The 13,803-nt window shown below is 49.0% G+C and overlaps 2 protein-coding genes across 3 annotated transcripts in view; both read right to left on the bottom strand.

Annotated features, from left to right (window-relative positions):
* Positions 1-1,028: 1,028 nt before the first annotated feature.
* Positions 1,029-8,110, bottom strand: nadsyn1 (NAD synthetase 1). Its single transcript, XM_031738311.2, has 21 exons — positions 7,862-8,110; positions 6,931-6,991; positions 6,740-6,856; positions 6,570-6,623; positions 6,381-6,470; positions 6,232-6,283; positions 6,061-6,149; positions 5,866-5,983; positions 5,653-5,784; positions 5,145-5,216; positions 4,410-4,534; positions 4,298-4,346; positions 4,108-4,210; positions 3,670-3,838; positions 3,446-3,581; positions 3,216-3,322; positions 3,003-3,134; positions 2,793-2,862; positions 1,937-2,065; positions 1,682-1,858; positions 1,029-1,577 (listed from the first exon to the last, which is right to left on the bottom strand). The coding sequence occupies exons 1-21, from the start codon at positions 7,944-7,946 to the stop codon at positions 1,542-1,544; spliced, it is 2,103 nt and encodes a 700-aa protein (XP_031594171.1). The 5' UTR covers positions 7,947-8,110; the 3' UTR covers positions 1,029-1,541.
* An 875-nt stretch (positions 8,111-8,985) lies between these two features.
* Positions 8,986-13,803, bottom strand: part of dok4 (docking protein 4) — a 60,608-nt gene continuing 55,790 nt past the window's right edge. For both annotated transcript variants that reach the window (XM_031738326.2, XM_039614148.1), the window contains one exon: positions 8,986-13,229. In XM_031738326.2, coding sequence (XP_031594186.1) covers positions 13,084-13,229 — 146 coding nt within the window. In that variant the 3' untranslated portion in view covers positions 8,986-13,083. The remainder of the gene's footprint in view (positions 13,230-13,803) is intronic.

The raw sequence follows: 13,803 nt of genomic DNA, 5'->3' as shown, positions 1-13,803 counted from the left end.
AATCATCAGTGTGGTTTTAGTAAAAAGGGGAGTTTTCCTCTTTCAAACACAAACATCAGTAGATTTAGAAATGAACAGCATCCTGTATTTGAACCGTGAATTACTCCACGAAGATGAAACGAAGGAATCTACAGTGCTAATAATGTAGCCTTTGTTAAAACCACATTAATGGCTGTATGTGAAACAGTCATTCATGTCATTAAAGAAGTTGCCTACATGCAGACAAACGTGTGAGAACAAAATGAACCGAGTCTGAGCTGCTCTCCACGAGAAGCCTTCATGCACGTTTGATCATCCAGGTAAGGAAAGTTTCTGGGATCTCCACCTTAACGTTGGTGGTGTTGAACGCCCCCCTGCCTCGCTCAGAGTCAGTTATGATGTAAACCCTGGATCGCTCTCGGTCAGTTTTGACAGACCACACATGGCAGCCATACAGATATTTCTCACACAGGTGAGGATTAACAGGACCTTCCCCACCTGACCTCTTCATAAACACTTTAACCTTATTATCACATGACTTAAGCTAAATGGTGAAAGACCGATTCGAGTTAAAGACACTACTTTCAGTTTTTTAGTAAGTGTAATTTTGAAATGACTAATATTGTGTAGCTTTAAATACCAAAATGAACCATGACAGATTACTCTGACCTAGGAAATACCTCGTCCCCTCAGACAGGCCACGCTGTCCCACAACCACCTGTATCTGATCCACATCATGCCATAGCTATGAACATATGGACGTAGCTATGATGAAGAACGCCTTCAGGGTGAGACGAGAACCTCGCCGCAGTTTGTGCGCTTTCACATTTTCAGCAACCTGCTGGCATGACGACTGTGACACAGACTGGTTTGGTCTGTAGATATCATTTCCTCCTTCATAACAACTGCAGAGCAGGAGGATGTTTCTATAACTCACCTGTTTAAATTGTATTAAGGCTTAAAGTTTGCATGAATTGGGGCGTGGCCTCTTTGACTGACAGGTCATTTCTTATGCAGTGTTCTCACTGCGGCACATACAGGACAAAAAACAAAATCAAGAGAGCTTTTATTTCACACGTGGACACTTTAAATGATCCTGTATCTTTAAATTTTACACAGAACAAAATCAAAACAAAGCAGACGGAGGACAGAATCAGAAATAATCAGGTGATGAAAGAAAACTGCACAATAAAGCATAAAGAGATAAAAACAAGCAGAAGAAGAGGCGTGTGTAGTCTGGATCATAGACTGTAAATAAACGATGGACAATCTCCACAATGTTTGATTCAATCACACCTGAGACCATTAAAGAGTTCACTGAGCTCACGATCAGCCGAGGAGGCTTAGCAGAGGAAGTGCCCCCTGCTGGGCGCCTGAAAGAATGCAGGTTTAAGGCGTTTGATTTTATAGTCCGTTTAAATGATTATTTGAAGGGACCACAGTTGTTATCAATGTCACTGAGGTCAGAAAAGCAGGAAAGCATCGTCCATGGTCTTCGGCTTTGATCAAGCGGGACGTCTTCGTGGCCGTTGGAGTCGCGACGGACTGATGACCTCTGCTTCTTAATGCTTCGCCCTGTTTGCAGCCATCTGGGTCACCTGGAAGAACAGAAACACCTGCTCGCAGCTCGTCTTCATCAACGTGCCGCTCCTCTGATCATCTTTTCTTGCTCTGACCGAGAGAGAAACGCGATGATGCTTACCTGGTCGTCGATGCACCTGAACTGCCAGCTCCAGCTTGCGTTGTAGAGGAAAGGTCTGAGGTCGAAGCGGTTGTCGTCAGGACTGTAGCTCTCGGCGTGGTAGGACGGCGTGACCGTGGTCATCTTGTGGCGGTTCACCGAGTACATCCTGAAGAAGCGCTTCACCTTTTGGGCCACCTGAAGGAAAACCACGAGCTTACTTCAGGTTAGGCTGCTGGGGATGCAACCTTCATACCTGTGACCACTCAGACTGACCTCTGAGGGCGAGAGGGCGTCCTTCCACGTGTGAATGAGTTTACAGAACATACTGAAGGGGCCGCACTTGGAGATCTTCCTCAGTCGTCCGATCACAGACAACTCAGAGTAGGTCATCCCCATGTCGGCCTGCAGGGGGAGCACAAACAGCGCTAACAGTCTTTAATAACAGTCATGACGTGAGGCTAGCAGCGCTGAAATCTTTGGACCTTATAAAGACGCCTGCAGTCAGCAGTGAGCTGCAGTTAGCTTCCTGTCGCCTGAATACGCAGAGGTTTCAGCTCGCCGGGGGGCCCGACGGTTAGAGGGGCCCCTCCTCTACATCATACTGCATGCTCATATTCACAGTGTTACAGTAAAGTGGACTCTTAAGTGGTTAAATCGTGGACTGAACTTTAGCTGCACTCAGTCATTTTACTCTCCACTATGAGCAGAGGGGCATGCTGGGAAATATACAATATAATATATATAGCAGGATGAAGACGCCTGCAGGGCTTTGGACCTGTGCTGTGCCTGAAGGGTGAGGTTCTGATGGGGAGCAGGTCTGAAACATTTCCATCTCTGATATGTTGATAACATGCAGTAATATGTGTGTGAGATCAGTTTAACAGCAAATTAGTATTTGGTGGATTATTTTGGAGAAACATGCTTCCTAGGAATAAATCCTGTCCTGGTGGGAATCCCGTCTGTTTCTCCTGAGATGTGATTAAAGTGCATTTGTGGGCGGAGCAGCAGAGTTGGTGGGTTGCGGTTTGTGTGCAGGAGCATCCTGACAATCATATCTGTCGTACAAACTCATTTCATTCTTAATCACAAGTCTCAGAGTGATGAGGGCCCGTTCCCGTCTGTGTCTCACCTCATCAGTCTGAGAAACTCGCCCGTCTGTCAGCGGCTCGAGCTCGGCGGTGGGCGGAGCTGCCAGGATGCTGCAGAGGAAACCAAAACCGCTGACAAACTGAAAAACCACATGAGATGCTGTGTCTCTGAGAAATGACTCCAGTGTGAAAGCACGCACACCACAGCTCCAGCCGGGGGGCTGCAGAGGCGCAGACCCCCGTGGCCTTACCTTCTCAGAGCGGTGAGCTGCAGCTGCTCGGCGCAGTGCAGCAGGAAGCACTTCAGGTCCGTCTTACTGATGCCTCCGATTGGGTTAATGTCGGCGCTCGAGCAGTCGTATTTGGTGAAATAACCTGTGAGGCTGAGCAGGACGAGGCCCTGTTATTCTATATGCTGCGTGAGTCGCACTAACAGCGAACACAGCGAACACGGCGGCGCGTACCTCTCATCCACGTTAGCAGAGCCGAGCACCAGCAGGCCCCCGGGTCTGCCCCGAGCCCACAGGCTGAGCTGGGCAAACAGGTAGGCCAGGACCATCCTGACCCGAGCCTGGGAACACACACAGGAAGTGAACACTGTGATAAAGTTCAGCCGGGTCACAGTGGCGTTACGTGAACGCCGCGGCTAAACCGTCAGAGGCGCTGCACGCCACAAACATCTGCAGCTTCTGACCTGCACATTCTGGAGAGCCAGGTTTTCTCTCCGACTTCCCCCGCTCGCACGAAACTGAGGCCACCGTCCGGAAACCGCCGAGAAGATACCCAGAATGCCTTTCACCGCCACGTCTATGTTAATATTCATGTGCGTGCTGCAAACCAGGAGACAGAATGAGTCAGAACTGTTTTTGTGAGCCTCTCGGTGTCGTGGTCTTAACCATGGATCTACCCGCTTCCTACCTGCCGATCTGATTGGCTAGGTCTCTGGCCCTGTTGCGCGTGTCCTCGGAGGAGTTTTCGCTCGCCATGTAGCAGGTGGTGAAGACGCGAGCGCACAGCTCCTTCGGGTCCTGCGGATGATACGACTCGTCGCCGACCACCCTGCGGACGTCTTCCAGCACCCGACTGTCTGAGAGGAAGACAGACCAGCAGGCAGGAAGTTACATCATTCGGCTCATCCTGGGAGCTGCTCCTCCACAGAAATGCTTCCTGTTTATCTCCTGAAAGCAGCAAACCCTCAGATTTGTCTTTACTCTGAACGCTCAGCTCAAAATGCTCCGACTGAAGATCTGCACAGGTTAATATTTAATATTATAATAGAACATATAAACAGCATCTGTAGAGGAGAATGAGATTTTTCTTCATTTAAGCAGCTGAGGTGAAGCGGCTGGTACTCACTGCCGCCCTCGACAGCCCGGCACAGCAGCACGCACATGCAGTGGACGATGCAGGCGGTGGAGGAGCTGTCGACGCCGCCGCTCAGAGGCAGCAGGAAACCAGCCTGAACACAAACGAGCAGACAGCTCAGAGGCCCAAACCACACACTTCTTAATGTTGCCAAAGATAACCTCACACCTGTCCTCCTCACCTGGCCGCTCCTCCTCAGGTAGTCCCACAGCCAGCAGGCCGGCCCTAAACTGAAGCAAACAGCTGTAAGAGAGGCTCTCTGGGAGCTTCACAAAAGCTTTATTTAAACGTACCTGATCTCTTCCTCTGGTGTGTGAAAGTGCCATTCTATTGGCTGGTGGGTGGGCAGGTAGACGTCGTCACAGCCGGACAAAGAAAAGTCCACTTTGACCCTGTGACAAGGTTTGAATTCACTTTCCTTCCACAGGGAGAAACACGAGAGACAAACAGCGTCAGCACCCAACATTCATCCAGCACAGCCACTTGCAGGTGACCTCTGCGTGACCTTTAACACGAGCTCTGCTGTCGGGGGGGCCTGTCATAGGTGAGTTTCAGTTCACTTGCTCGTCTGACACTATTATTGGTCTTGGCTTCACAGTGTAAAGATTTGGAGCTTTAGAAATAAAACGGATCATCACAAACTTTGCTGCCATCAGGCTGTTAGCAGGTTAATAAGTTAATAAGCTGCTTGGTTTGGACTGAAGGCCGACCGCGAGACTGTGTGAGCGTTCGTGGCTCTGTAACTCTGAAACACCTACAATGTAAAAACTATCAAGGTTTTACATTTTTAAAATCAAGCAAATCTTATTGCCTCCCAGAGCTCTGCAGCTGTCACTGAGAATGGGTCAAAGGTCAAAGCAGCTGTGGGAGGAGCTGAGAACCTGTGATGATGTGGAGCTGAAGCTGGTTAACTATGGTCACTGCTGGTCACAGGTCATTACAGAAACTGAGCTGATAACATTTTAGAGAAAAACACAAACGCAGCTTCGTGCTGTTCAAAGGTCGGACAGCAGGGGGCGCTCTCTCACCAGCTGGGGCTGACACAGCTCTCCTCTGTAGCTGCGAACGTCCTCCAGATCCAGAGTGGCCGTAATCACCTCCTACCACACACACACACACCATTGCACGTTTTGATAAAAAGCCTCACAGAACAGGTTAAACTTTTCTTTTCTTGGTCTTATTGAAAGCTGCACACAGGCAGCTGCGTTTGGTTGGATGTGCTGAGGGTCGCGCATCCATCAGGCTGTTAAAAGCTTGGCTGTGATTGGTGGCTGCGACGGCGACACACACATCAGTCCGACACCTTCACCTGCAGTCTCAGTGCAGCACAGGAAACACTTCCCTAAAACAGCCCCCCTCCTCTACCTGCGGAGCTGTCATCGTGTCCTCGGCCTGTCAGGTGGTCCTGTATCTGAAACGAGCTGTTTTAGCTCCTGCTGATCTCACCTGAGCTTCGGGATCACTGCACACACACCGAGCTCATCATCATGTTTAACCTCCAGCAGGACATACGTGACAGGAAACCTTTTCACGTACCACATCATCGAGGGAGAACTGCGCTCCCTGCGCCACGACGTCACCGTTAATGGCCACCATGGCGCAGCCATCGTAGTAGACGCGGTCTCCGTCACAGCCCCTCTGGTTGGCATACAGGTAGATTCCTCCGCTCTGCAACGTCACCAGCAGACGGCGTCACGTACAACACTGCTCTCTCGTGCTCAGTGCTGGGCCTCGTATTCGAGTGCGTACCTTGGTGGTGGCCGACTTGATCAGGTTGACCCTCTGGCCAGCTTTGCGGAGCTCGTGGTGGCTTGCGGACGAGTTGGTGAAGATTTCAACGCCGTCCCGACCCATCTGAATGTGAGGGCTGAGGAGAGAACAGAAGTTAGTAGGAGAGCGAGCGAGCACCATCGCACCTGTGCGATGCTGTCAGCCTCTCCCCACCTGTCGGGGTTCCAGAGCTCGGCGCAGATCTCAGTGCCGATGCAGGTGTCCTTCGTGGAGAGCACGCAGTCACCGAAGGGGACGGTGTCCTGCAAACAGAAACGAGGCGACAAAATTCAGAAGAGAACCTTTCACCAGACATGAGCTCATAACTGTGACAGCAGAGGTTACCTGGCCTGTCACCTCCTGGATCATTCGGGGCAGGAAATACTCCTCCACCTGCCTGAAAGAACCAATCACATCAGACACACATACGTTTAGGGACACATGGTCACCTGCAGACACGTGACAGATTAAAGCTGAACTCCAGAGTGACCGACCGTAACTTGTTCCAGGGGGAGAACCAGCGCACCTCTCTGTAGTTCCCGTGGTTGGCCATCATCATCTTGGGCCTGATCAGCAGGATTTTTCTATGATGAAGGAGCAAAGTGTTTGTTTAGTTCCGTGTGGAGGAAGACTACGACCTGTGCAGAGAACAAGAAGGAGGAGGTGTGGTCTTGCTGACGTACCTGTTGAGGAACAGGACGCGGCAGTTGTAGCGCACGTTGTGATGCATGATGGGCCTGAAAGGACAAGAAACAGTCAGAGCTGCAGGAGGCGAGACGTTACAGGTGCACTCTAAATCATGTCCAGCAGGTGGAGCCAAAGCCTCGCGCTGCACTCTGAAGGCCACACTCACATCCCCACGTCACAGATGATGTCCTGAGTGACGGGAGACTCCAGAAGATTCCTGAGGACCTGGAAGCTGTGCAGCAGCGTGTCCGACTCATAGAAGTGGTCTGCGCAGCCGTAGCCGCTGAAACAAAGCAGAGAAGAAGAGTTGGACCAACAGATGATTCGTGAGTTTAATAAGACCTAAAAGAATCGTACCAGATCTCCAGCTCTGGACCCAGCCTGTATTTGGCTCCATGAGCTTTGGCTTCCTCGATACCTGCAGGCAGACGGGAGTACTGCATTATCACACACACCTGCCTGATATCACAGACTGTGATAACTCTGATAATCGTGACAGAACTAATAATTTAACATGAGTTTTATTTATTTTCTTATCGCGATCTCGTCTCATGTGAGTCGTCCACCTCCAGTAACCCACACTCAGTCTGCAGACCACTCAGTTACTGTTAGTCAGAGCAGCCACGGCCCGGTCTGTGTGTGTCTGTGTCCAAGCATCCACATCCACACACACCCAGGACACTCCGACGACCCTTCACCCGGGTCAAAAATCCTCCACACTGCTGCTGTTCTCCATACAGCTAGGAAAGAGGTGTCAAACATAAGGCCCAGGGGCCGGGATCGGCCTGGCTCAAACTCAAATCCGGCCCAATAAACAGTTTTAGAAACTATGAAGGAGGGTATAGATTTGGAACTTTTAGCTGTGCTTTCCTGTTTTCCCACCAACTCGTACAGAAATGTCTGGGTACTTTTTACAGTGTAAAAGACATGACCTTTGACTTGGAGGTGACGTGGTTTCTGGTCAGATGGTGGACTGGCGAGTCCTTTAAAGACCTTGGAACAGTTTCTGATAAAACTACGATGATTTGATTTTTCATCAGTGTCCTGGTTTGGACACACACACACACACACACACACACACACACACACACACACACACACACACACCTGAACATTTTATTATTACTGAGTGACTCTGACAGCAGACCCACGCACCGTGACAGCGCACGGGGATAACGCGTCATGTTTTATGAAAAGCAGAGTTTTTCTTGGCCGTGATTGGCTGGGCCACAGCCTGAGCTCGCGCTGCTTTCACACATCAAACAGAAGCCGCTGCGGTCTCACTCACTCCTCAGGATCCTCTCACAGTTGCCTTCAAAGTCCAGAGCCCACTGGTTCAGAGAGCAGGTAGCCACGGTCACCTTCCGGCCCATTCCGGCGGGTCACGTGGTCACACGGCGCAGGTGATCGAGGACAGAAAGGTTCAGGTGAGAGCGGAGCTGCAGGTCAGCGGGTGTGCTCAGCAGACCTGTGTGAACGCTTCCTGCCTCCTCTTCTTCCCCCGCTGCCTTCACTGAGCCCGTGAGCGCTGCTGCCCCCTGCTGGATCCTCACAGACTCACACCGACGGCAGAAGATGGGCGCAGGCAGGGAAAAAGCCTCTGAATTCACAAAATGATCCAAAAACAAAGACACATTTATACCATTTGTCCCGCGACGCTTCATTTTTAAAGGATAAACTGGAAAATATACACATATGTGAGCTCCTGGATCAGTAGCTCCCAAGAGAAGAAACCAGCTGGAGTTGAACCTGTGACACAGCATTTGCCCCGTCCTGATTTCTTAGTTTGAGCTTTATAGACTTGAGCCACGAGGAAGCAAACTGCTTAAGCAGGATGATCCCAAACGCACCAGCAAGCAAGTCCAGCCTGAATGTGTCACAAGTGTCCGAGTGAAATTCCTCCACATCCATGTGAAAGACTCACTGAAGGCTGCCAAGGCTGGAACAGACGGTTATTAGGGTTTGGGGGTTAGTTACTTTTACTTTTTCATACACTGCAGGTTTGGAAAGCTTTCTTTCTTTCAATAAAAGAAATCATCGTTAAGAGCTGCATCTTGTCATCACTGGGATCATTTTGTCTAATTTAAACATTTGTTTGATGATCTGAAACACATAAATGTGACAAACATGCAAAAAACCAAAACCCAAAGATATCTGGGAGGAGGCAGATCCTTTTGCACATCACTGCACACAATCTGTGCTGTGAGCTAAACCTTTCATTTCATTCTTCCCTCGCACCATCATCGCTGGGTTTCACCCTACAACTGTCAGATCTTTCATCGTTAAATCATTTGATACACAAAAAACTTAATATTGAATATTTTGCAAGCAGCTTCAAAATGTAATAAAATAATAAAATAAGAGGCAAAACAAAATTTGTGAGAATTTAAGGACTGACATCACAGCAGGGAGCCGCATCCTTTAGTAATAATGAACTTTATTTTCTCTAAAACATGCACTTTGTGTGGACAGTGTGAGCGGGTGGAAACGACATTGTTGTCATCGGTTACAAAGCTGAGGGGAGGTCACGGCCGGTGGTGAGAGATGACACTACAATCACAAACACACTACGACTGCTGCAGGGAAGCCGTCACTTCCCGTCTCACTTCCCGTCTCACTTCCCAGCCTCGTCCATCAATCAGCGCTTCCACCGAGCACTTAGGTGTGTGAGGCCAGAGGGGCGTTTCATAAAGACTCGAGTCTCAGCAGGAAACCAGAACAAACAGGCTGGAACCAGCCCAATACGCCGGATTTAGCACGATAATGTGACACGACAGTGTGCTACCATGAGACGTGGCCCTCAAAGCAGGAATCAAAATTCTGTAAAGTTTTTCTTTAAAAGAAAAATAATTTTCGACGGCTCTTCTGTCCCAGTGGCCCCTGAAACTAAAGTTCATTTACAGAGAAATGTGCTTCTCACACAGTTTTCACTTGCTCTGAGCCTCCAGCTGCAGCCAAGATGTTTTCTTCATTTTTGTTTTTAGGGTCAAAGTTTTCTTTTATTCTTCGACAAACATGAAGCTTTAAGTCTGATTTGTCATGCTCCTTCTTTATGAAACACCCCTCTGCACGATTCCTCCTGCTACAAAGAAGAACTGCAGCGCGGCACAGGCGTGAACATGTATGAGCGAACAGACGGATGGACGGACGGATGGACGCGGCGTGAGAGGGCGGTGCAGGACGGGATCATAAACGCGTTCTTCTGGTTCACGAAGATCCACGCTGACAAGGTAGAGCAGCTTCTTCTACATCACAAGGTCCAAAAAAGGAGGTGTGTGTATTTTATATGAACACATGTTCCAGTAAACACACACACACACACACACACACACACACACACACACACACACACACACACACACACACACACACACACACACTCTCTCAAATGCACATGAAATAAATAGCAGATATGTACACGGCTTCCATCATGTGGAGAACAGATGAAATGCGTAGCCCTGTCATGTTTCAGTGATGGAAAAACAACTAATGGTGGTGACAGAGGAGGAATCCAGCATTAGTCACAGCGCACAGTCTGCGTACGACACGGAAAAAAAGCTCAAGTCTGAAAAAAGATGAGGGCGGAGTCAAAAGGCAGCGGCTGAAAGCTGATTGGAGCCCACGGTGGAAAAACCACGACGTGTATCTGCTGTCCTGGAATTTCCCCCCACCTCCACCTCACCTGTACAGCTCAGTGTGAGAGAAGGCAAAGGCAGCACCTGCCATTCTCCTCTGACGCCATCGATAATGATCAATAACCAATCCAGAACCAGCCTCGACCCGTTCAGGCAGCATCGCTCTGAACTCCTCCATACAAGTTTGAGGAAGTTTAGTTTCCAAATCGAGCGCTCTGTGGTCCGTCTGATCCGTGCTCCCGGAGCCACGGCTGGTCATTCATTGTATTACTGATGACAGAAACGATGGCTGTGCTCTCCACGATAACGTCCTGACCACCTGGACTATTCTGACTCAATGGAAGCAGAAAAATGGGCCGTGTGTGATTAACTGTGCTGCTATCTGTCTGCTGCTGCAGCTTCAGGGTTTCTCCATTGTCACATCGCAGACTACCTCAGGGACCCAGTGAAGCCTCTGATGTGACCTCAGGGCAGAAGTGAAACCTAACCTGTGTTATTTCCACTTCTACTCGTGTCAGTGTTTGAATGCATTTTCCTATTTTACACCCATGAATCCATTTTCTACAGCTTATCTGGAGTCTATCAGGCTTAAACTGGTGCAGCTCTTCTGGGGAAGCACCAAGGCCAGCTCAGAGACACAAACTGTGTCCTGAGTCTGGCCTGGGGTCTCCTCCCAAACACCTCACACTGCCTCCTTCCAGTGTGAAGGACTCTATACTCTGCCCTCCTCCTGAAAGACTGAGCTCCTCCTTCAGAGGAGGCTCACAGTATCTGCAATTCTCACGATCACTACCCACAGCTCGGGGTCAAAGGTGAGGGTAAGAACGTAGACCGACGGCATCCACATCACTTCAGATCCATTTGGTGATCTGTTGTGAACAACACCCCAAGAGCTCTTAAAGAACTGGGTGGAGCTACACCTCCCTGACCCATATGGAGGGACTCCACCTGTTTCCTGCTCAGAACCACGGCCTCAGATTTGAAGGTACCAGTTCTTCACACATGGCTACGGACCAGAAGAAAAGCTGCACAAACGTGAGGCTCAAACTGACGAACTCTACCTGTGCAGAGAAGCTGAGAGTTTTCCATCTGTCAGAGGGAAAAATGAGAACTGAACAATGAAATGTAAGGACAGTGAACATCAGTTACTGACAGGCAAATGTCCCTAAAACCCATGGATGATGAGAAAATAACAGGGGTGTGTAAAAAGACGAAGGTGTAATAAGACACATCCCGGAGAGCTTAGGAATCACTCGATAAGAGATACCGCAGCCAGGACTCAGCTCGGAGCCTCGGTGAGCAGATCCTGGAGCTGCAGAGTCACGTTTACCAGTGAAATCAAAGGCATTCATCCACATGTGATAAACGTGCTCTTCACACGCGTGTCTTCACAGTCCTCGTGGTGCTGTTAAGGCACCGTGCAGCAGGCTCATACATCGCTTCAATCCTCCTACATCCATAAAAACAGTGGAAATTTGACCAAATGTTGGCGTTTCAGTTTTGTCACTATAAAAAAACAACCTAAGCTGTGCAGGGAGCCACAGTAATGCAACCACGTGGGCCCGAATATGCTTGAAAGCAGCCTAAGGTTTCTATATGATGACATTCATGGGGTTGACTTCTTTTACTTTAAGCCTAAAGATGATCTGCTTGTTAAGAGACGACCTCAGAGAACTTCCAGGTCCTGTGCAGCTTTTTATCAGCTCTATACACGCACAGCACGTGTTTAAAATCTCACAGTGTCTGACTTCAGAGTGAGCTCGGGATCATTGAGAGATCCAGACCACCCCGAAACATCGGAGTGACCGAGCTCGGCAGCGCTGCCGAGAGCCCGACGCGTAAACTTGGTGTGCAGACTGTAAAGAAAGATGGACAGAGCTAAAAAGTGGCATCAGTGCTGAAGTTTAGCTCTCAGCTGCTGGTCCACGTTTCACTGCATGATCGTCATTACCAGTGAGACATCATATCCCATCAGGGTCACATCTGGGCAGCTACATCCATCCTTTATATACAGTCTATGACATGAACTGTAGTTCAGACGCTTTCGCCGTGCTTTTGTAGTCTTTTTTTAATCCATCAGCCAGAGAGCGAGCTTTCTTCCTGCTCACCTCATAAATCCTCCTTTTGATTAAACTTTATTGTCACAGCTGTGCAAACAGCTGCACAGATGTCTTATTGGACTGGATTATCTGGACTGTTTTCCACCCTCAGCTGTTCCTCACAGTTTTCCTGATTTTAGGAATGAAGGAGGATTCAGACCTGGAAACGGTTAAAGGCGTCAGACCTAACAAGCAAATCGAACAATTACAAATTAATTTTCTGAGGTGTAAATAAAAATTCTGTCATTTAATAACTGAATTCTTGCTTATTCTAGTAGCCAAGCTGGCATGTGACTGTGGGCGGGTCAAATAAAGATCACAACACATCTTCACACACGTGGCGGCAGACTGATGTTTGGTGTGAGGAGGAGGAAGCAGCTGAGCGATCAGCAGGACGCTAACAGGCCTGCGTCGGTCCATGTGTGTGTGACGTGTTTGTGATGTGTGCGTGTCAGGCTGCCGCTCATTTCCTCCTTATTCTTGTGATTTCAAAAGGAAGCTGCAGTAGAAATTCAGTATAAAAACATCCGTACAATCTTCACTCTGTGTCTGGTTTGAAGCTGAGAGCTTTCAGTCCTCACGCCACACAGCAGCAAGCAGCCGCAGGAAGTGCGCTCTCAGGACGGCGTGCCGGCCGCTGTTAGGGTCCCTCCATCCTGTGAGGTGTGATGTTGGGCTGTCAGATATAAGGAGGGAGTGTCCAGTGTGTGTGTCTGCATGCATGTGGGTCCTGTGTGTGTCTTCAAAGTCCACACACGCCTGTGTGAGAGTGTGTGTCACTGTCCGGGGAAGGTGGGGTAGTGTGTCGGGGAGTGTGTGTGTATGTGTGGCTGAGACTGCGTGTGTGTGTTTGCCAGGGGCAGCGTCGCGTGGCGGTCGGGAGGCAGGCGGGTGGACAGCAGCTCGTCTTCCACGGCGTCACCTACGGATGGAGCAGAAACACACCTGTTACCTGAGGTAGGCGGAGCCTTAACGCTGCCTGACTCCGATATCGATTTCCTCAACACGTCTGTGTAAAGCGTCGGCTTCACCACACGATCAAAAACACAATCCACCAAAAACTCTGAAACCAAAGCTGAATTTGTGTGACGTCGAGTCTCTGTGCAGCTCCTCTAACGTCCGACTCTATAAGCACGTTTCTGATGTTTACTGGGACACGTAGATAAAAGCAGCAGGTGAGAAATCTGAGGAGCAGCTTCACCAAAAGATGACGTTTGAATATATTAAGAGTTTATGAATAATGTTTATTTGAAGTTGCAAAGACAGAAATATCTGGATACTTTATGTTGAGACTAAATGCATGTGTGACTCTAAAGATGTTCTTATGAAGCATAAACTGGTAACGTCTCTGTATTTGGACACGGCTCATCTGTGGACTGATGTGTTTCTGTCTTTGTCTTTTTTGATGATCTGTCAATAAAATAAATAAATAAAATTTTATTTATAGACAGAGTCACAAAGTGCTGTACATAAGATAAAAAGTCATAAAAAGGTAA

This window comes from Oreochromis aureus, linkage group 1, assembly GCF_013358895.1.
Source record: "Oreochromis aureus strain Israel breed Guangdong linkage group 1, ZZ_aureus, whole genome shotgun sequence".
Classification (NCBI taxonomy): Eukaryota; Metazoa; Chordata; class Actinopteri; order Cichliformes; family Cichlidae; genus Oreochromis; species Oreochromis aureus.
This window is presented reverse-complemented; position numbering and strand designations above follow the sequence as displayed.

Coding starts and splice junctions, on each gene's coding strand:
- nadsyn1 (XM_031738311.2), bottom strand. CDS start 7,946: ATGGGCCGGAAGGTGACCGTGGCTACCTGCTCTCTGAACCAGTGGGCT. Junction 5,217..5,652: donor AGTTCTCCCTCGATGATGTG/GTACGTGAAAAG, acceptor TGTGTGTGGTAG/GAGGTGATTACGGCCACTCT. Junction 4,211..4,297: donor ACCTGAGGAGGAGCGGCCAG/GTGAGGAGGACA, acceptor GTTTGTGTTCAG/GCTGGTTTCCTGCTGCCTCT.